Consider the following 22,351-nt stretch of genomic DNA (forward strand, 5'->3'; position numbering starts at 1 on the left):
AAATTTAGTCCCCTAATAAATAACCGGATTCTCTCTTCCTCAGTAGTCACCAATTGAGTAGCATATCTAGACAAAGCATGAAACTTGGCCTCATAAGCAGCCACAGGCATACCACCTTGCTCCAAAGCCATGAACTCATCCTTCTTGCAATCCCTCAAAGTCCTAGGCACATATTTCTCCAAAAATAGAGCATGAAATTGGGTCCAAGTAAGTGGAGGTAAAGTAGAAGATCTGCATTCCATATAAGCTCTCAACCACTACTTAGCCTCACCTTGAAGTTGAAAGGACACAAACTCAACCCCATGTTGATAGACAATTCCCAACTTATAAAGCATCTCATAGCTATCTACGATAAACTCATAAGCATTCTCACTCTCATAACCAAGAAACACATGAGGCTTTAACTTCAAAAACTTAGTCAACATTTCATTCTCATTACCAGTCATAATAGAACCCAACAAAGGATGGAAGAAAGCATTATTACCTCCCGTTCCACCCATCTTAGGCGCAGTGCTAGCAACAGGGGGAGAGGGAGCTTGAGTTTCTTGAACAGAAGGAAGCACTCCAGGACCAACCAACCCTTTCAAGAATGACATGATTTGCCGAGCTAACACTGGGTCTATGGGGGGAACATCGATAGTCTCTGCCTGCACCTCTTCCTCTTGTCCCACATCCTCAACATTCTCCTCTTCAATCTCTTCAAGATGCGCATGAGGGTTCTCATTCACAGGAGCATTCTCAACATGAGCTCCATTCCCAACAGGCGCTACTCTTCCATAGCCTCTACCCCTGCCCCGATCGCAACCTCTTGCTACAGATTCCTCAACTGGAGCATTGACGGGAGCTACGGGCCTAACGCCGTTAAATCTAGTATTAACCATCTGCAGACAGAAGAGTGAAGGAAGTTAGATACCAATTTGAATCGACAGATACCAATTGGAATTAAGTTATAGCACGAAAGGAGACAAGAGAAAATAGAGAGATTTTCTAAAGTCCTATAGCCTCTCGAAGAAAAGTAAAGGCGTCCCCGTACCGTTCTGCGAGACTCTACTAGACTCATTTTGGTACATCAAAATCAATGAACCTAGGCTCTGATACCAACTCTGTCACGACCCAGACCATCGTAATTTGCACCCACACTAACCCTCCGGTGGGAGAACTCACGTCTCCATAAACCATGTAGTCATCATGGGTAGTAAAGGATCATACTTTTTAGATGACTCCTTAAGATGTTTTTAGCATAGAGTAGTGGATCCAATTAGTTAAGCGTTCTATATGATGGCAAAGTATAGGACAGTTCTGGCAGCATGGGCAAGACGTTGTATCACCACTTAGGCTCATAGTGGTGGTTGTCGATTAGAGAACCTCCCACATAAACTATATTACTTTATTTATATGAGTAAAGTTGAGTTTGTTATTGCATCTTCTTTAACGAACTAAGTTGTTTTCTATTGTTTTAAAAGCTTTCTATATATTGCATGTGTTTTATTGCTTTATATTGAGTTAAGTTATCCAGGAGTTGAGTAAAGCCAAGGTAAGTGTTTTTTTTCAGATTCTTTTCAAGCTTAAGTTATGTTTAGCATTCCAACTCGCATACTCGTACATTCAATGTACTGATGCCAGTTGACCTGCATCTTATTATGATGCAGACGCAGGTAATCAGGATCAGCATCCAGCGCCTCGTTGATCCAGTTGAGCACTCAGAGTCAGTTAGTGAGCCTCCTAGCTTTCCGGAGGATCCTTATATTGCTTTCAGTATTTTTGTTCATTAGGATATCATGGGTCTTGTCCTGACATCCATCTCAGTTGTTTAGAGGCTTCATAGACAGAGTTAGTGATGTTAGTTCATGAGTCTTTACTTTTTCTTTTCAGTTAAGTTGAGACTTGAGTTGCCACTTTGGCAGTGAATGTTATTATAATACATTCTAAGTTATATTTTGAGCAGTTCAGTTTACTTGTTTTAAAAGTATTTATCTTGAGTAAAGTCTTCCACTGAGTAAGTAAGTCAGGCCAAGGGTTCGCTTGGGGCCAGCAATGGTTCTCGAGTGTCGGCCACGTCCAAGGTGTAGGCTCGGGGAGTGACAAGAATGACTCAAGTCGTAACTTAGAAATTTTTGAAATGTTACAACTAGTTAATTTTATGTTCTAAAATTTATTTATGTGACTTGTGTCAAATTTATTTTTTTATAAAAAAACAAATTAATAAATATGTTGACAAAGAATTGAAGTGTTTTTTTAATTAGGATTTAAATTTACTATATTAAATCCATTTTATAAACTCGAATGCTAAAATATAATTCGACTCCCAAATTTTGAATAAACTTGAAAAATGTACTCCCTCTGTTTCTGAAAAAATGGTTTAGTTTCATTTTTAGTTTGGTTAAAAAAGAATGACCCCATTCCTTTTTTGGCAATACTTTAACTTCAACTTTCCACGTGGCATGTTTAAGGCCACAAGATTAAAGGGCATTTTGGTACAATTGACATAACTTTAATTTAGAACCACAAGATTAAGAAGTCCTGTTTATTTTCTTAAACTCCGTTCCAAGTCAAACTAGGTCATTTCTTTTAAACGGAAGGAGTAACTAATATCAGAATTATTAATTTATTTTTTGTGGAATTCGTGATTAAATGACATAAAAATAGTAATTTATTTTGTCATGTTAAATATATTTTAATGATAAATGTAGTTGAGTGATTTTTGAAGATAAAAGTTTTAAGTTGAGTAATTTTATTGATATAAAACAAAGTTCAGTGACTTTGTTAGATAATTTCTTATGGTTCAGTGATCTTTTAAGATATTAACTCTCATGCGGACCTACGGTCTACATAAGGCTAAGGACCTGTTTGGCCACAAACATATTTTTTCTTTTTAAAGTTGGAAAAAAAATTGGAAACTGGTTTTTGGCCAAGTTCTCAAGTTCTAGAAAAATTTAGAATTTGGGACAAATTCTATTATTTGGTAGTTTTTAAAAATTACCCCCAAACTTTTATATTTTATAAAAACACTCATCATTTATAGTTTTGGAATAATTTATTTCCTAGTTTGTTGTACAAAATATATAGCATTATATAAATATTTTATACAATTTTGATCTAAACTTGCTCTCCGAAGTCACTTCTAATAACAAGTAGTAATAGTAGTTATTTGTATACCAATCAAGGGTATGTTTCTTTTGTTTTCTTCCTCTCTTTTTTTCAAATTCATATTAATTATGTCCATCGTCATTGTTTTTCACCGAACATCTTCATTATAAAATGATAATACAAACTTATGAGTATTTTGAATAATTTTTAGAACTTATGGATATAAAATTATTTCTTTTTAAAAAAAAGGTCAAATATTTTTCCCAAAAAGCATGGTCAAACGCATGGTAAAACTTTACCAATAAATAAAGGCACAATATATAAACGTACTTTATAACTTGGTTTGAGCTGACATCTATTTTCAACTTTAAAATTATACAAATTAACACTTAAACTTGTATAAAATCAAACAAATAGACACGTAAATTGATTTAAAAGGTTGTTGAAGTCGGTATAAGAGTTTAGGACTTCACCCATGAGTAGGACATAATATCCCAAGTAACACAAAACCTGGAAGTTATTTAGGATTGAAAGTCCATGATTCTAAAGTTATAAATATACAATTTTATCCAACAAAATATTATTTTTGAAGAAGTAATTTATTTTTTAAAAGGTATAAAAGTCAATCAACATTTGAGGATATTATCATCGATCAACATTTAACATTTAACATTCGTTTTTATTTTTCCAACCATTTTTGTAACTTGGTTGCGGCACAAATTCTATCACAATAACCTTTCTTGGTCTTGTATTGTTCAATCGCGTTAGATAGAATTATTTAACAATTTGATTTTTATTAATTTTACGTTTTTGTATATTATTGTTATAGAAATTATATAATAATAAAGGATTGATAATTATACTAAACCAAAAATGATAACCTTAAATTCCTGGTTATGTAGATTTTAGTGGTTAATTAAGAAAATTATCAACCAAATAAATATAGTTGCCGTCTTAGCTCAGTGGTAGAGCGCGTGGCTTTTAACCACGTGGTCGTGGGTTCGATCCCCACAGACGGCGAATTTTCATTTTGGTGATTTAGAACATATTCAAACTATAGAATATAGTTTATTTTGTTTGCAATATGGCTTTCTAAAAACTATAAAATTAAAGATATAACTATTAGTAGAAATTAAATTTAGATACATCGAAATTGTTTATAAAACGTTAATATATATTGTTAGTGGTACATATAATTAAACAAAAACTATGGATTCAATGACCACATTGAGACTACTTTGAGGGGTTCATGGTTGTTTTGTTTTTGGGAATAGAAAAGGATTCCTTTTGGACTTCATAAAAGTTTTTGATTTGGTGATAACTAACTTAAGTTTCTTGAAGAAGGAGAATCACTTGGTGACCTTCCGGAGTATCTACAATCCAACATAAACGTTTGACTATGAATTTAGAGATTAAGAGTAAGTGGAAGAAGAGGGCTTGTATGATATATTGACGATCAAGTAAGGTAGCTTGACTTCTATCAGAGCTCAGGAGATAGAAGGAAAGTTATTTATTGGTAACGGGGGCTTGGAGAGTAGTAGGGATGCTAGCAGTACACGGGATAAGATAACTAATTGCATTAGGGAAGTAGCTAGAGAGGTGTTGAGAGCCTCAAAGTATACTTTCTTTAACCATCTATATAAAGCTCGTCTTCACTCTCAATTGTCTCCTTCAACCTTTCACTACTGTGTTTCGCCATTGGAATGGTTCTCATGTACGTTTGAGAGATGTATATCAAAATTATAATAGCTTATAACCTCTTTCAAGATGTTTTGCTACTTCAAAAGCAAATCAAGGCAATGGATATGAATATAGAAAGAAAAAAAAAATCTCTAGCATATCTTCAATTGTAATCACAAGAAGCATATAAAAAAACAAGATGCAATTTTTATGTCATCTTAGATTTTTCTTTTTGATTATGTCATATTAGATTTTTCATCATTACCTCAAAATGCAATATTTATCACTTTATAGAGGTACTCACAAATCACTTCATTCACAATATTTTAAAAACCTAGATAAGTTTTTAATAAAACAAATCATACTTGCATGGTATAATCCAAAAATCTCGTCTTATTTGAGAGAAAAATGTGTTTGCTTCTAGGGAAAGAATTCAAGCTAGATACAAAAAATTTTCCTTCTTCACCTTTGCTTCCATAAGAATAACTCTTTTCTTTTACTCTTCAAATCGTAAATTTTAATAAGAATACTGGATTCAGTAGTAGTTCAACAATCAACTTCTTTACACCCAATACCATCCAATCTTTCAGATTTTCAGTATCTCAATTTTCAAATTCCAACAATAAAGAAGTTACCAGAAAATGGAGGTTTGCTTGAATTTGGATTTAGGCATATAAGGGATTGGGAAAAAATTTGAAGGTTGGATATGTGAAGAACATACGAGTGTCACATTGTTAAAGTGGTGTGTATTAGACACGCTTAATGCAATGTATGGTGTGTAAAAGGTTTCTTGTGAAGAAAAGGTGTAAAAAGGATTTGGCTATAAGTTCAAGAAATAAACTATGCTTTAACCCTATTTTAAACCAAGCAAACAAGGAACAAAAAGACCTAAATCTATTAGCTTCAGATATGAACCATAACATATCAATAAAGAAGGGAATTGACAATAATACATTCTCTCCAATAAAGATTTACATGAATCTACATAAAACATGTGTAGCTACATGAAGTGCTTAAAGTTTAGGAATTAGTAAACCCAAAGACCATGCTAAGCAAACATATTTGTAGAACATACAGAACCTGGATCGCATAAGAGATGACCATAACGATGAGCGTGTAAGGAATAAATAAAGCTTTGCCAGTAAAAGATGAAACTAAGTGGCACATAAGTATGCTAAGTTGCCCTGTTTGATCTTTTGTAGAAGCAGGTAAGCTAATTCCCCCTTCCATTCTTTTTCTCATGTTGACAATAAATCAAGGGCTCGTCGTAATCCATTAGAAATTTGGGATCAGTTTCTTTCAATAACTTTGTGCTAGCTGAGATACTCACTAAGGAAGAACAGATGAAATCCTTGACAAGTCACAACTTAGCTATGCACTTTGAAGCACATCAGGTTCGGGAATAACTTGAGCAGTTGATCACGGCTGCGATTCTACAAAGTAATGTACCAACAGTAAGAAAATCATATGAATCATGGGGAAATATGAGAAAATGTGCAAGGGCATATGGGAAGAGCAGGGACTTCCAGCTGACCAAGTAAAGAACTTAGAAAACCTACTGGGAAAACCATATTGAAAGGCTTAGCTTTTAATTGCTAAATAGCACGATCCAGTTGTTTTCCAACTTTATCACATGTGATTTTATGAGCCAATATTCTAGGAAACAAAGGAAACTGCTTATTTCTCTTGTATTTTAACCTCACAAAAAGACAGGGAGATCAACAATGATGTTGCACATCGCATTGGAGTGAGATGGGTGAAATGGAGACTTGCGTACGGGATACTGTGTGATAAGAATGTGTCACACAAAGCTTAAATGTGTCATCACTTGTTGGATTATATTGGTTATGTTGTTGTCGTTGTATTCTAGGAAACAGAAGTGATAGCATGGCTGGAGATTCTAAAGATATTATGTACCTTTATATTGATGCACCCATTTACATCAAGGGTTGTAAGTGTATTGGAGCAGAAACTAGAAAGCACCTCTAAGCACCTGTCAGAGACCCCAAGTATCCCAAACAAACTGCAGTAGCAACATAAAAAGAAATTAAATAAATATAACAGTCAGTTCACTGGAAGGTCACGAATTTAGTCATTACAAAAATAGTCCAGCTCATAATGAAATTGCAAATAAATCTGCAGTCAATAGGAAGTGGTTATACTTTATATTTTATAATTGCTTAAGCCGGAGGCCCAATGACTACACAAACATTGGAGTATTCAAAAACAGGATATCTCTATCTAGTTAGTTCACAAGATAGGATATTTGTCGACTTTGTGGAGGTGCTGAAGTAATATAGCATAGGTCATTTTGGTCTTCCTATTTTAGTGATAATTCTAGGTCCACACTCACCTTAATAATTCAAGAGACCTGCAGCCTTGAGCTATTGCTATGACCCCAACATCACTGACTTGTACACACCTGTAAATGTGAATATATATCGGTTCAATAACATACAATTGTATCTCCTTTTGCTCCCAATGAAAATGAAATATACTTAGGATACATACCATGTCAAATTGAGAGACACCAGGTTTTTGCACCTCGCTATACAAGAAAGCCCATCATCTGTCAGATTCTGAAGGACAACTGGGGTTAATAGCAATGTCACTTAGACAGTTTCGGTATTGCACCAAGCAATAGCATAACCTATGAAAAGCAGTCCAAGAAAATGCTGAAGACTATACCTGAGCACCACAGAGATCCAGAAATCTAAGATGAGGCAGACGAGATATCATCTTATAAGCTTCATCTGTTAAACTGCAAGAAAGAAAGGAAGCAGATTGTCTGAGTAGAAACTCCAACATATGCATTTTGTAGTATACCATTGAGTGGTAGGAAAGGTGCATTCACACGATATGCAATGAAATGGAACATATCTTTTGACAGATATATTATAAAATGAAACAAGCAGTTACGTGGAAAGGGCATAAAGGTTCAAAGTCTGTAGAGAAGAGCAGTTCAGCAATATCCGCTGCAAACCAGAATCCGTCATCTTGATGCACCTAGTCACATCAAACAAAATCAGTACAATCAAGAAAACATAATCATATTTGTTCCCTCTCAAAAAGGTTATAAAGACCAAACAATTAGAAATACTCTCAAGATACTCGATTATAAGTATCCTTCTTAGAGAAAGGGGGGCTTATATTATCATCACCCCTACAACAGACAAAGGCCTAAGCCAAGAAAGGGCATCCTTATGTCCAAGAGATGCTATGTGTTATCCAGAACATTTAAAAACAACTCTTCCTTTAACTAATCTCGTGCAGACTGAGAGAAAATATCCAACCTAGTGATGTTCAACGATTCCAATTCTTGATAATTGTCAGCAACCAGATGCAAACTTTTGTCTGTAATATTCTGCATAAAATATCAATACAATGAGAAAAATCTTCAGCAGAACGAGTATGGATCAAATGAAGCTAAGAGGATTTGCATAATGAGAAGCAAGTGCAACTTTATGTACATAGCTGCAGAAAGGGCGAAATACGAATTGGATAGTTATACTTATCAGTTGAAAGAAAGAAAGAAAGAAAGAAAGAAAAGAGAAGTGAAGGAAGAATTTGAAATATTTTGAGGGGAACGTCACAAACGACACCCCAGCATATTTGGCATGTATATCTGAAGAGCATATTCGACTAGCTTGATGTATCTCATGGTGAGGCTCCTATTAAAGTTGCAATAAGGTAAACAGGAGCTATTGCAATTCTAGTCAATGAAGTGCATGTTGTGCATCATATTGGATTTAGGCAGACAAAGCTTCTGAGTGCATCTTATGTTGCACAAGTATCAAGTCTTAGATGCACGGAGCTCTAATCAAATGATATTATCAACAGATAAAGTAGGTTCTTTAAATACTTGGGTTGCAACCGTGCTATGATGTTTTCACCTTATACTGGTGCATGTGTCTCATTCTTTCGATTATCCAACATCGTACAAACCTTGGTCTAAACACCTCTAGATGTTTAACCCGGTTTCTCTCATTATTGATCATTAATGATCATTAATATCATCTTCTTAGAGAGACTTAGTTTGGCTTATAAAAAAAAGTCATAACATGGTAGCGGAAATCATCTCTTCACGTTCTCCAACGTAAGAGGCGATTGTTCATGTTAGAGAGCCAATCTCGCGACTTGTCCAACACTCTTCATTTCTAAAACATTATTACATGCATATGAAATATGAATATAAATTCAAAATAGTCATATATTGATGAGAACAATATAACAATCAAGTTATTTTACAATACAAAAATATTATCATATCCTACCAAACCTAGAGCATTAACATGTTTCTCAAACAAGTCTCTAGATATTAGGATTAGTTATCATTTTACGTGTAGGAATGTATGGTAAATTTATTTCTCCACTTGCTACTATGTCTCTCACAAAGTTATACTTGATATCAATGTGTTTGGTCTTGTTGTGACACTTAGGATCCTTATATGTGATAGCCGCCTGACTGTCCACAATATAAAATCATAGGTCCCTTAGAATTCTTTGCAATATCCAAATGCTCAAAGAATCTCTTTAACCAAACAGTTTCTTGTACTGCAGATGCACAAGCTACGAATTCAAATTCCATAGTTGAAAGAGTTGTGCAAGTTTGTTTCTTACTTTTCCATGAAATAGCACTATCAATAAGTAAGAAAGCATAACCGAAGGTTGTTTTTCTATCACACCGGTCACCAACCCAATCAACATTTGTATAATCTCTTATGAATTAATTAGATCTACTATAGCATAGTGAATAATCTGCAGTTCCCTTCAAGTATCAAAATATTCTTTTTACTGCTTTCAAGTGATCTCTTCCAGGATGATTAATACTTGCTAAGACCTACGGCATAACAAATGTCTGAGCGAGTACACGAGTACACATCATAACATACATCAGACTCCCGACAGCACTAGAATATGGAACTCGAGACATGTCTTCCATTTCTTTTTCAGTTTTGAACACATTTCAAGGTTTAAAGTTTCACCTCTTACTACAGGAGTATTCATGGATTTGCAACTATTCATTCGAAAGCGTTCAATATTTCAAAAATTTCTTGGAACAATTTCTCTGGATCTTAACACCCAATATATAGTATGTGTCACCCATATCTTTCATATCAAATGACTTTGAAAGCCATGACTTGACAGTTTTCACATACTCCAAATTATTTCCAACCAATAAAATATCATCTAAATAAAAAGAAAGAATTACAAACTTTCCATTGGACTTTTCCACGTAGATGCAATGGTTTTCATTGATCATGGTGAATCAAATGAAATCACCTCCTTATGAAATTTTAGGTACCACTGCCTTGAAGATTGCTTTAGGCCAGCAATTGATCTTTTTAAATTATAAACTTTCTTTTCTTGGTCTTTAACAACAAAACCTAATGGTTGTTCCATGTAGTTTCCTCGTTCAATTCTCCATTGAAAATAGCGGTCTGCCAACTTTGCCACTCTTATTCAATCCCAATTGATAACCATTCAAATTTTCCAAATAAATAATGAAAGAACTTGAAGACCACACCATATAAGCTTAAGTTAAGTGCTGACATGGCAAAAACTTTTGACTAGAACTAACTGTGAAAAATGAAAAAGAAGTCGGTGGCATGGAATTTAAAATGAATAAGAGGGGAGGGACCTGAAAGAAGAAGAAAAGGCCTGGGGGGGGAATCTCAACAAAGAAGAAGCAATTATTGTGTCTTCTCCATTTTTTAGAATAAACAGAGGAAATCTCGAATTTAGTCATGGCCTACCGGAAAAATGATACCCGGCTATCACTAGTTGTAAAGTTGTAATAGAATGAAGGAATGATTCAATCTTCCATCATTTCAGAGCCGACACCTCGAAGTGAAAGGGCATCGTCTTGTGCAAGGCAACGATTGTTGTCCCTTTATCATCTTCTATCTGGTACACTTGGTAAAAGGGCGGATTCTCGTCTTTCGTCTTTTCTTTTGTGTTGAGCAAGTTCGAAAAAAAGGTTCCCGGTTGGCTTTGTATGAAGAATATTTTTTGCCAGTAAATGTTCTCTTCCTCTCCTTTCTTTCACACCCTAAAACTCACAGCATCTGCTATGTTTTGACCACAAACTGTACAATGCAGAATATCAGAACCTTTGGCCAGAATCATTGTTCTAAAAAACAAACTCCAGCAATCGACCAGAAGGACGTCTACTGGAAGTCTGCATTTCCCTTGACAGCAACTTTCAGGTTCTTGCCATTGAGGAACCCAACAAGTTTGTTGACTAGAAAACTTATTAAGGACAAACATCAGACCCGTTGTTCACTGTCCTTCCCAGTTACCATCTTTCCTCTATTTCGGACTATTGGAGCTGAGGAATATCATGGAAGAAATGGTTCTAAAATAAAAAAGTAGGGGAGGAGGAAGGGGTTCTGATGTTGGGAGATGGGAAATTTTTCATGATTGTACTTCTTTTACATGCTTCATCGTTTCATTGTTCATTTGGCAGGTCAATGATAATTGTTAGCCATGCACAGTATGTTGGATAGGGGTGTTTATAAGACAAAGAAGTGTCTAACTGGTCACTGGAAAGTAGACAAAGAAGTGTCTACTTGACAAATGATGCCATGTTTTTTATGAAAACTACAAATTATGCCATGATTATGGGGCTATCAAGGTATTTGGCTAATTAGTAAGCCTAGCAAGGATCAAGAATATATTTTTGATTGAGCCGAGATTCCATCTCTATTCACTTTCCATCATCTACTTTTTCTTGGTAACGATAACAGCATTCTGTTCCCACTCATTTTACTTTAAAATTTAAAAAGAAAGCTATTTTTTATAAACTCATTACAAGTAAATGTAAGAAATAATTAATCTTACAACCTGGGTCACATGTAAAGAATAAATAGTTTTCAAAAAGCAAGGTGTGTGTATAGATATAGATAACCAAATATTTTTTTAAAAAAAAAGGAAAGGTACAAGTAGGAATAAAGTAGATTCATGTCTAGTCCTCAAGTAAGGCATCAACAAAATTAGAACATCACTATTCTGAGGATCTAGCAATTTATGAATGTCTTAAGAGGGGAGATCTTAAAGTGGGAGAAAGACAAATTTAAAATGCCTAGTAGAACTACTTTATAAGCAGAATATACCACACACTTTGCAGCATTTGTGGAGATGGGGTCCATGGAGAGATGGGATGTTCTCAGTCTGTCAGTCAAGGCTTACTACTAGCAAATGTTGGCGAGGGTGTAGGTGGATTTTCCGTCTTCATCGGTATAGGTATCTTGGGCGAGTAAGAAAGAGTGATATTTTGTGTGGCTATCGAAGTGATCCTGACATCCGACAACCGAGGAAGAAAGGATTACACTTTTCAGGTAGTGTTATGTGTAAGCATGCAGGAGAAGACATATCACATCCTTCTGCGTTGTCATGTGGCTACGGTTTCGTGGTGAACGGTCCTGAACTAGTTTTTAGTACAATGGGTCATGCAAAGCAGAGTGAAGGAAGTGTTTTACAGTTAGGCTTTTAGAGAAAGGAAGAGAGGACTCTTAGCGTGGGATGTTGCTTCTTCAGCCACTATGTGGGTTCTTTGGAAAGAGAGTGGACATCTGAAACCGCCGAGAATGACACTGCATACTCGAGGAATAGCCTCATGTTCTTAGTTTCTTTTTGGTAGATCCACCATACCCCTACTTGTGTAGATGATTGGTGACTTTTGTTAGAGAAAAAATTCCGGTTTAGGTTCTTCACTTTTTTGGATATTGCTTTTATACAGGGTCTCTTTTCTCCTGACATCTATATGAATGTTGAAAAACTGTAGACAAGAATAATAATTTATGAAGGATGATACAGTCTATTTATACAACAACAATAGCAATATACTATGTCTCAAACCCGGCCTAGTTGGGATCAACTATATGAATCATTGCTATCCATGTCACTCCATTTAGACTGGTCTCAATCAAATACAAAAAGTTTAGGTTCTCTATCAGTAGAAGTCCTCTATGTTTTCTCTATCATACAAATATCAGACAAAACAAAAAGACTCCTAGCGAATATCTGATGAGCGCACTACCACGACTAAGCCTTAAGCCCAACTAATTGGTACCACTAAATGGATCTTTTTCCTTCCGTTGTACCCTATTTTTTGCTAAGTCTGCATGAGTTCAAGGAGAATGTAGGCCTTTCAAGACAACTTCTTTCCATTAGATTTTAGGCCTATCTCGTCTCTCCTTTAACAGCTTGAATCGCCATGGTCTCATACATATGAATGGTGCATTTGGAGGTTGATGTAAGACAAGCTCATCAAGTAATCACTGAAACATGCGTATAGAACATTAGAGGTTCATGTACCTTGCATCCACTTAAGTTCAAATCTACCACAAATCTGCAATTCTTCACCAGATGAGTAATGCCAACATCTGTTACCCTAAACATTTATCCAAAAATTGCAGGTGACAAAGTTAAATTTATTCGGTCATGCAACAGCTATATAATAATTGGGAAAGAGCATTAGATGAAGCTTGCGATACCTTACATTCCAATAAATGGAAAAAACCTTCAGTTTAGGACAAGTATCTGTCACTACTTCGATTCCCTTGTCAGAGATCCTTTGACAGCCATTTAGATTTAGAATCTCTAAATCTAAAAGGGAATCCCCACACTGCATATTTTTTACACCACGGGAACATCAAATTTCTGTGACAAAAATAGTACCATGCAGGACACAATAAAAGTAATTTATTACCTCAAATTGCAAGAATTAACAAACTTTTCTTTATCTTCATTAGATGGTAAGATATGAACAGTTTCCTCATTTTTTGACACCCCTATATACAGGTCACCCAAGTTGTTGACACAACAAGGAAAAAATCACTTCTAACATTTCTGAGGATTATAAAATGGCTCCAAGTAGATATTGATACTAAGTCACAAAAATAAGCCAGAGGTGCTTATCAAACAAGGCAGCCTCCACAGATTTTTTAAAAAAAATAATCTGAAACATTCTAATTTCTGTGACTTCCCAATTTTCTAAATCCCACCTTGCTTTTAACATTTTCCAGTTGCTTGTCTTCAATATCCTGCGCAAACTCAAGGTTGATATGCTTCACATTGCGATATCTCGGCTGCAACAAGAAAACATAAGACAAACAACCTGCATCCCTAAGTTAAAGAAACTCATTCTTCAATACTGCTTCTTTTCATCACCTACACAATAGAAAAGCACAAGATCCAAAGAAGTGTGGCCTAGTGGTTATCAGTTAATATGGAGGAGGCTACGACAAAGGGCACTAGTTCCTTACTAGTGTTCCTGTTGCTTGACAAAAAACAAAAAAAACAAAGAAGCCAATGAAGCCTGTCTTAGCAGTTATCTATCAAAAAAAATTAGTCTGGCCTAGTGGTGAGTATTTAAGATGAAGGTGTTGAGACCAAGTAATCCAGTTCTTATCCTGTTAATACATGGTTTATGTCCAACTTAAATTTTGGTCTTCTCTCTAGTAGTAATTTTAGAACAAGGTAGTACTACTAGACCTTCTATTGGTTGAGAAAAACGACCCAAAAAAAAAAAAAAAAAAAGCAGCAACCAAAGAAATATACAATATGCGATATCTACATAGGGTGTGTTTGCAATGGAGGAAAACATCCAAAAACTGTTTTTCAATTTTCCTATGTTTGGTTGGTCAAAATGTTTGGAAAACATCTTTGGAAAACAAGTTCCTTAAAAATGAAGCAATGACTTCCCTGATGGATGTAGGGAAAACAAGTTCCTTAAAAACAAGGCAAATGACTTCCCTTGGGAGTAGGAAAAACAAATTCCTTAAAATTGAGGCAAATGACTTCCCAGACGGAAGTCTCCAAGTTTATTTTCTCCTCTCCACCCACCCAATCCCCCAACCCTTGACCATCCCACCCCCTACCACCCTTGAACCCTCACTCCACATCCAATACCGCCTCCATGTTGTTTTGCTAGATAACATATAAATGCTCTTCGAACCAACTTATTTTCTAAGATAACATTTTCTAGGAAATCATTTTCTGTGGAAAACAATTTCATTCACACCAAACACTTAAAAGCAAAATATGACTTGTTTTATCTTTGAGCCTCCAAATTCCAGTCTTTCTCCATTCACATTACTCTCCCAGATTCCCCTAAAAGACAAATTAAAGCAATTAACTTTTCCTTCTTACATTTTTCCTGGAACCAAAACTGATTACTCAATAAAATCCATCAGCTTAACAAATATCCAATGAAAAACAGGAAAGAAAAGGAAACAAACCAAAGAAAGAGCTGAGACAAGGCGATCACCAGCATTACTCATCTCATGAAAATCAAGAACCTATAAGAGAAACACCAAAAATTAAAACAAGTAAAGGGTACCCAGTTGTACAATAAATAGCAAACCACACTAAGCAAGTCATATCGAGTGGGAAAGCGAACTAACCAGCCAGAGGGAGGGGTGAGAAAGGAGAGTATGGTGAATCGAAGGGTTGACAAGTAGAAGAGTGATGAGGTCTCTTTGTTGAAGCCTCGTGCTCACTATTTTCATCACTTTTGGCACTGTTTCTTTGTTCCAAATGGTTTCTGCCGCCATTGCTCCTTCACCGGAATTTGACAAATGCTCAACGTCTTCTTCTCTATTGATGAAGTAGGGATTGGTTAAAGCCAATATAAATTAATTGTTGACACCTTTTTTATTTTGAAAAAATTAAGAATACATTAATTAATTATTATTTTTTAGAATAATCCTTTTTCTTAATGAATTTTCAACTACTTTTTAATCTCAAATAATGATTATTTCTACTTTTCTTTTCTATAGTATTTCTTTTCTAGGCTTAAGTCATTGACGGCCTCTTAAAATTATCTGCATATTCCACTTAGACACCTCAACAGACCTTTTTTCCTATTAGACACTCCAATCTTCAAAAATAAATATCTATCAAATATTTTTCTGACACATAATCAAAAGAGGGCGTGCGTGTAATACACATGCACCTGATGTGGCAAAATAACAAATCAGATGAAGACACATGGCATTTTAATTTAAAATAATTATAAAAATGAATTTTGAATATAAACAAATCTAAAGAAAAGAATTTCAACTTAAAAAAGAAAAGAAAAGAAATTGTACACCCTCGACCCCTCCCTCTCCACCGCACCCATCCCTCCCCTTCTTCTATTTCCCTAACAGCTAACCTTGTCCACCATGGTTAATTCTCAATATAGAAAAAATGAAGGTTTTATATATATATATTAAGTATGAATTTACTATTTTTATTTCTCTCTATGCCTTCTTTCTTATTTCCATTTAAATTGATAGTATTTTCTTGAAAGATCTGTTCTTTCTTTTTTTTATTGTGATTTCGAATTTGTATTTTTTTCTTTTTTGTTTATGTTCGATTTGTGAAGAAGAAGGGGTGTGGGTCGGGGGAGATGAAGAGGAAGAGAGAAAATATTTAAATAATGGTCTTCATTTGTTCCGGCAAAGAAGATGTGAATGGTGGTCTCCATTTTTTCCGGCAAAAAAGATGTAGATGATGATATCCATTTTTCGATAAAGAACTGTGATGTTGATCTCCATTTTTTTCGACAAAAAAATGATGAGTTAATTCTACATCTGAAAGATTAATAGTATAGTGATAAGAAGATTAAAATAAATGGTGGTGTATTCTTGTGAAGAAACGGTGGAAGAAATGGTGCAGCAAGATCTTATGGTGAAAGAGAGAGAAAGATAAAAATATTTTTATTTAAAAAAAATTGAAAAATAAAGGGAAAACGTTAATATATTAATTTCACGCGCCCAACAAGGTGTGCATTACACTTTTTGTGCCACATCTGCATAAAGTGTCGAAGTGGTTCAAATTCTAGAGGGTATAGGTGTTCAATAGGTACAAGTTCTAGTTGAGGTGTCTAAGTGAATTATGCGAACAACTTCAAGGGACTAGACATGACTTATGCCTTCTTTTCTATATAGTAGAAAAGACAGTTTCAACATGTCAATTTCTATTATTTCTACTTTTCTTTTCTATATGTCAATTTTTTTTCAAATAAGGGTATTTTGGTCATTGAAGTCTAATAAAAAGGTTATATGTAAAAGTCATGTGTCTTACTATTACTACTCAATAGTCACGTAGCAGACCCCAATTTTACACCGCCTAAAATTGTCTCTATTACTTACTTATCTTTTCTTTCTTCAATATTTACTATCTATGTAAAACTTAACAAAAAGAAAAGGCAAGTTACCTTGTTTAAATAGGAAGAAATTTTTATTTTTGTGATGGGGTTTTAGGAAAAAGGCTAGGGATAAGTTTTGAACATTAAAAGAGTGAAGTAAATTTCAGAAAGACAAATTGCTATACGGAACATGGAATAACAAGTTGAGTTTTTCATCAGAAAAAAATATTTAGTTGTGATTTAAAACATAAGTAGAGGGAAAAATTGAAGAAGAAGGAGGTAAGGGGAGTTGTGATTATTTAACTTGCTTGAAGGGAATTGATAAGCTCAAACACATTTTTGAATCAACAAAATATGAAGAATTTATAGGTGATCGAGTAAGGAAAAACAATTACTTATATATACATCTCATCTTATGTGTAAATAATTGATGATATTAGGGAATGCGTTCATCCCCAGATTTCACTCAACTATCAACTCTTGTAATCCAATGTCATCTTCAATAAGAAGTTGGATTACAAGTATATAACAGAAGATGACTTTTTAATGACTTAGTGAGTCGGATTAGATGGGGCGGGTCATTAAATGGTTTAAATGGATATATATTTGGTTCTTAAAATTTTGGTTAAAAATAAAAATTCCATGTCAGAAAATTTTAGTGAAAAAGATAATTAAATATGTTGAGTGACTTTCTGTGCAAAGAAGGCATAGTTGAGTGACTTTTGAGTTGAGAATGAAAATTAAGTAACTTTCTGTGTACAGGGCAGACAGATCCTAGATGCAGCTCTAATAGCTAGTGAATGTGTAGATTCAAGGATTAAAGGTGAAACCCCAGGAATCATGTGTAAGCTTGATATTGAGAAAGCCTATAATCATGTGAACTGGGATTTCCTTATTAATATCCTGAGACAAATGGGGTTTGGAGAGAAATGGTTGAAGTGGATAGGATTTTGCATTAAAACTGTCAGGTTCTCTATATTGATTAATGAAGAACCTGCTGGTTTTTTTTCCCTCAGAAAGGGGGTTGAGGCAGGGTGATCCTCTTTCTCCTTTCCTCTTTATTCTAGCTATAGAAGGACTTAATAGTATGATACGGGTGGCCTCTCAGAAGAAATGGCTAAAAGGATTCAAAGTGGGCAACCAAGCTGGGGAAGATCTACAAATTTGTCAATTACTGTATGCAGATGATACTATGATCTTCTGTGACACCAAGGCTGAGTAGGTGTGTTTCATCAGAATAATATTAGTAATCTTTGAGGCGGTGTCAAGGCTTTCTGTGAACTGGAGAAAAAGCAGCATGTTTCAAGTCAAGGAAGTAGCTAAGATCCAGTGTTTAGCAAATATTTTGAGTTGTAAGATAGAAAATCTCCCAACTACATATCTAGGGATGCCATTGGGTAACAACCACAAAGAATTAGAAATATGGGATGGAATTGTGGAGAAGACCAAGAAAAAATTAGCCACCTGGAAGACACAATACCTATCTCTGGGAGGAAGAATAACAATGATCAATTCTGTCTTAGATGCTCTCCCTACTTATATTATGTCTCTCTTCCCCTTACCTGCAAAGGTGGAAGATAGATTAGATAAACTAAGGAGAGATTTTCTTTGGTTGGGCAACAAGGAAGGAAAGGGCATTCACTTAGTCAAATGGCAAACTGCCCAACTAAGCAAGAAATCAGGAGGTCATGGCATTAAGAATCTAGGTCTGCAAAATAGGTGCTTACTGTCAAAATGGCTATGGAGGTTTGGTAAAGAGGGGCAGGCTCTGTGGAAGGATGTTATTGTTAGCAAGTATGGACAAACTGATTCATGGACATCCAACACTGTGACCAGCACCTATGAGGTCTCAGGTTGGAGGTCTATCAAAAATTTGTGGCCAAAACTAGCGAGGAACATCTACTACAAGGTGGGTGAGGGGACTTGGATCCTTTTTTGGAAAGACAAGTGGATAGGACAGAACTCCCTTAAGGAGAATTTTGCAGATTTGTACTCTTTTTGAGACAACCCTGGAGCATCTATTACTGAGATGTGGTCTCAGCAAGGGTGGAATATAACCCTTAGGAGGCTCTTAAATGACTGGGAGGTGGATAGAGTAGCCAATTTACTGCAAAGGTTGGAAGATTTTCCGAGACTCAACACTAATCTTGATACAATCTGATGGAAACATGATAGGGATGGGGAATTTTCTGTTGGAAGAATGTACAAAAGGACCTGGCAACACACCCGGAGGGCATTTTTGGACCTTGGAAACAAATTTGAAAATCCAACACCCCAACCAAGATAAAGTGTTTCACATGGTCAGTGTGCAGAAGAGCATGTCTGACTCGGGAGAGACTGAAAAAAAGAGGATTTCATATTGTTTCTAGGTGCTTCTTTTGCCATGAGAAGGAGGAAACAAACAATCATTTGTTCCTTCACTGTAGAGTGACTTCCCAGATATGATATATGTTTCAAAGCATTATTCAAGATCATTGGTTGGTGCCTGAGCATACTGCTGACCTACTAAACTGTTGGATGAGAAGAGAGGGGAGTAAAACACAGAAAAAATGGTGGAATCTAGTTCCATCTTGCATATGTTGGTCAATTTGGAAGGAAAGAAACAATACGTGTTTTAAGAATATTACTAACCCAATGCAGATAGTTAAAGAAAACTGCATTAATACTCTATATTTTTGGTGTAAAGAAGAGGGTATATATGAAGTAGATCAGTTAGTAGATTTCCTAGGCTCTTTGTAATCATGACTACTTGGCCTTTGATTTTTTTTTGTTTGGTTGCCAGCATACCCTCATTGCTAATGAATACAACTTTACCATTCTAAAAAAAAAGAGTTGATAGTTGAGTGACCATCAAAGCTATTAACTCTCCTCTAAACGTACGTTGGGCCTATTTAAAAATTACATAAAAAGTACTATAATTTACAATAATTAACAATTTAAATTATTTTAAAATTATATTAAAATTTAATTGACTCTCTAAATTTTATCTATGTCATATAATGAGACAAAAATAATAGATATTGGGCTAGCACGGGCATTTGTGTCTAGTTTAAGAAAACACAGAAAATTCAAAAGAATAAATATTGACAAAATGTTCTTTGATTAATGTCTTTAAATATTTTTTTGAAGGGGTGTGTTATACCCTAATACGTAATTCATTTATATATTGGATTAGAGGGAGTAACTTCCGATCTACCAACATGGATTGTGATGCAGTAGTGGGACCATTTCATTCATAACTAGAGGTCTCGAGTTCAATCTCTGGTTGTGAATTGTGGAGAAAATTATGTTGAGAGCATCACCCATGAATGGGCTCTACATTGTGTGATTTAAATTTAGTCAGAACTCCAATGCAAATTTCGTACACTGAAAGAAAAATAAGAAATAAGGAGAAAAAACTCCTCAATCTAACAATCTATTTTTTAATTAAAAAGAACTCATTAAATAGGTAGCCTCCTTAAGAGTTTTCGTCCTCAAGACTTTGTTCCGAGATCTTTAGTTAATAGTAGAAAAAAATTGGGGAATCTTAATAGCTTAGTTGATTAGCTACCTAAATACTCATCTTATTGGTGAGGGTTTGATTCCTCACATTGTAATCTCCTTTTCCACCCCATTAAAAAAAAGAGTAGAAAAAATTGTCCATCTCATTACACTTTTATTGCTCTATATATAATATTATATGGATGAAAATCATTTTCACCCCTTCCCCTAACTTTGCTTTTAAAATCAATTTGCACCCTCAATTTTGAACAATAATCAAATTCTCCCTTTATTTTAATTAAATATTTAAAATGTCTATTATACCCTCTTTATCATAGCAGCTGAAGTTATGGCTAGAAACCTAAATCAACTTTTTAAGGATCACAATTTTAAGGGATTGAGATTACCAAAGTGGAGCCCAGAGATTAACCATTTATCTTATGCAGATGATACTATTTTGTTTTGTTCAGGACATTCTAATTCAATGAAAAAGATTATGAAGGTATTAAGGGGCTATGAAATGGTATCTGGACAGATGATTAATCTTGACAAGAGTCTATTCTATTTGCATGAGAAGGTACCAGTAGGAACTTGTAGACAAATAAGAAAGATTACAGACTACTCTCTTTTGGGGGTTGATATGTGTTGATATCCCATGTGCTGCAGTCTACGCCAATTCATGTTCTATCAGCTATGAACCCTCCAACTTGTGTCATTAACCAGCAGCATAGAATTTTGCAAAATTCTTTTGGGCAAATACAGCAAGGTCTAAGAATAAGCACTGGGTGGCATGGGATAAAATGTGCTATCCAAAAATTGAAGGGGGCTTGGGGTGGAGATCACTACATGATGTATCAAAGGCTCTCTTTGGTAAGCTCTGGTGGAACTTTAGAACTTCTACAAATTCATTATGGGCTACCTATATGTGGAACAAATACTGCAAGAAGCACCACCCTATTTTTGCTCAAGGATTTAGCACATCACATGTATGGAGAAAAATGACAGCAATCAGGGAAGAAATAGAACATGAAATCTAGTGGCAGGTTAAAGTTGGGAACTCTAGCTTCTGGTTTGACAATTGGACTAAACAAGGAGCATTGTACCACATAGAGGAAAATGCAAGGGAAGAAGAGGTGGAGGTTAAAGATTTTAGCACTACAGAGGGGTGGAATAGAGACAAGCTACTACAAAATTTGTCAACAGAATTGGCAGATTACATCATGGAGAACATTTCACCACCAAAAATCCAGTCTAGTAATGATGTAGCATGGTGGATGACACATTCACAAGTGAAATCAGCTTGGGAATTGATGAGAGCCAAACATGATCAAAGAAGGGACTATGAACTCATCTGGAATAAAGAACTACCATTTAAAATCAATTTCTTCCTATGGAGAGTGTGGAAGAGAAGAATAGCCATTGATGACAATCTTAAGAAGATGAAAATCAATATAGTTTCCAGATGTTGGTGTTGTGATAGAAAAGAGGAGGAAACAATTACTCATTTATTCTTAACAGCCTCTATAGCTACTAAACTATGGAGGTTTTTTGCTAATCATGCAGGAATTAACATAGAGGGGATGCACCTACAACAGCCCAAGCTGCATTACTTAAGAGTTACATGGAGACCCAGAAAAACACCAAGTAAATTGCAATACAGATGGTGCATGTCAAGGAAATCTAGGTCAAAGCTCCTTTGGTTTTTGTATTAGAGACAGTAGGGGTGATCTAATATATGCTAAAGCTAAAGGAATAGGTATTGCAACAAACATCGAAACAGAAACAATTGCTATTCTTTCAGCTCTTAGAGAGTGTTTGAAGAGAATGTTATGGAATGTTATAATTGAAACGGATTCACTAAGTCTCAAAAAGATCATTCTGAAGACTTGGAGGATTCCTTGGGAAATAATAGAAAAGGTGGAGGAAATACGGCAGCTACTTCAGCAGACTAGAGCAACAATTACC

At 35.2% G+C, this 22,351-nt stretch overlaps 2 protein-coding genes and 1 non-coding gene across 4 annotated transcripts; 2 read left to right on the forward strand and 1 right to left on the reverse strand.

Moving 5' to 3' along the window:
• The first annotated feature begins 4,035 nt into the window (after positions 1–4,035).
• TRNAK-UUU (transfer RNA lysine (anticodon UUU)) lies at positions 4,036–4,107 on the forward strand. Its single transcript has one exon. It is a non-coding gene; the product is annotated as a tRNA-Lys (tRNA).
• Positions 4,108–5,696: 1,589 nt separating this feature from the next.
• On the reverse strand, positions 5,697–15,358 carry LOC125840730 (F-box protein At3g58530). Of its 2 annotated transcripts, XM_049519701.1 has the most exons (12): positions 15,177–15,358; positions 15,012–15,071; positions 13,776–13,859; positions 13,266–13,396; positions 13,087–13,162; positions 8,061–8,131; positions 7,687–7,773; positions 7,456–7,528; positions 7,279–7,346; positions 7,121–7,189; positions 6,685–6,790; positions 5,697–6,200 (listed from the first exon to the last, which is right to left on the reverse strand). In XM_049519701.1, the coding sequence occupies exons 1-12, from the start codon at positions 15,324–15,326 to the stop codon at positions 6,135–6,137; spliced, it is 1,041 nt and encodes a 346-aa protein (XP_049375658.1). In that variant the 5' UTR covers positions 15,327–15,358; the 3' UTR covers positions 5,697–6,134. The 2 variants fall into 2 exon arrangements, with proteins under 2 accessions (XP_049375658.1, XP_049375659.1); XM_049519702.1 differs by lacking the exon at positions 7,121–7,189 and having other exon boundaries at positions 5,842–6,200; positions 15,177–15,351.
• A 1,031-nt stretch (positions 15,359–16,389) lies between these two features.
• LOC125840758 (uncharacterized) lies at positions 16,390–17,944 on the forward strand. Its single transcript, XM_049519732.1, has 2 exons — positions 16,390–16,446; positions 17,669–17,944. Exons 1-2 carry the CDS (start codon positions 16,390–16,392, stop codon positions 17,942–17,944), a joined length of 333 nt encoding a protein of 110 aa, XP_049375689.1.
• The last annotated feature ends 4,407 nt before the right edge of the window (positions 17,945–22,351 follow it).

Source organism: Solanum verrucosum, unplaced genomic scaffold (genome assembly GCF_900185275.1).
Source record: "Solanum verrucosum unplaced genomic scaffold, falcon-dt-bn FXZP01000187.1, whole genome shotgun sequence".
NCBI classification, from domain to species: domain Eukaryota; kingdom Viridiplantae; phylum Streptophyta; class Magnoliopsida; order Solanales; family Solanaceae; genus Solanum; species Solanum verrucosum.

What these genes read in the sequence shown, in the direction of transcription:
- LOC125840758 (XM_049519732.1), top strand. Translation starts at nt 16,390, where the DNA reads ATGGTGGTGTATTCTTGTGAAGAAACGGTGGAAGAAATGGTGCAGCAA. An exon ending in TGGTGCAGCAAGATCTTATG is followed by an intron (nt 16,447 to 17,668) that starts GTGAAAGAGAGA and finishes TTCTGTGTACAG; the next exon opens with GGCAGACAGATCCTAGATGC.
- LOC125840730 (XM_049519701.1), bottom strand. Translation starts at nt 15,326, where the DNA reads ATGGCGGCAGAAACCATTTGGAACAAAGAAACAGTGCCAAAAGTGATG. An exon ending in TGGAAAATGTTAAAAGCAAG is followed by an intron (nt 13,397 to 13,775) that starts GTGGGATTTAGA and finishes AAAAATATGCAG; the next exon opens with TGTGGGGATTCCCTTTTAGA. An exon ending in TGAACTTAAGTGGATGCAAG is followed by an intron (nt 8,132 to 13,086) that starts GTACATGAACCT and finishes TATTTTATGCAG; the next exon opens with AATATTACAGACAAAAGTTT.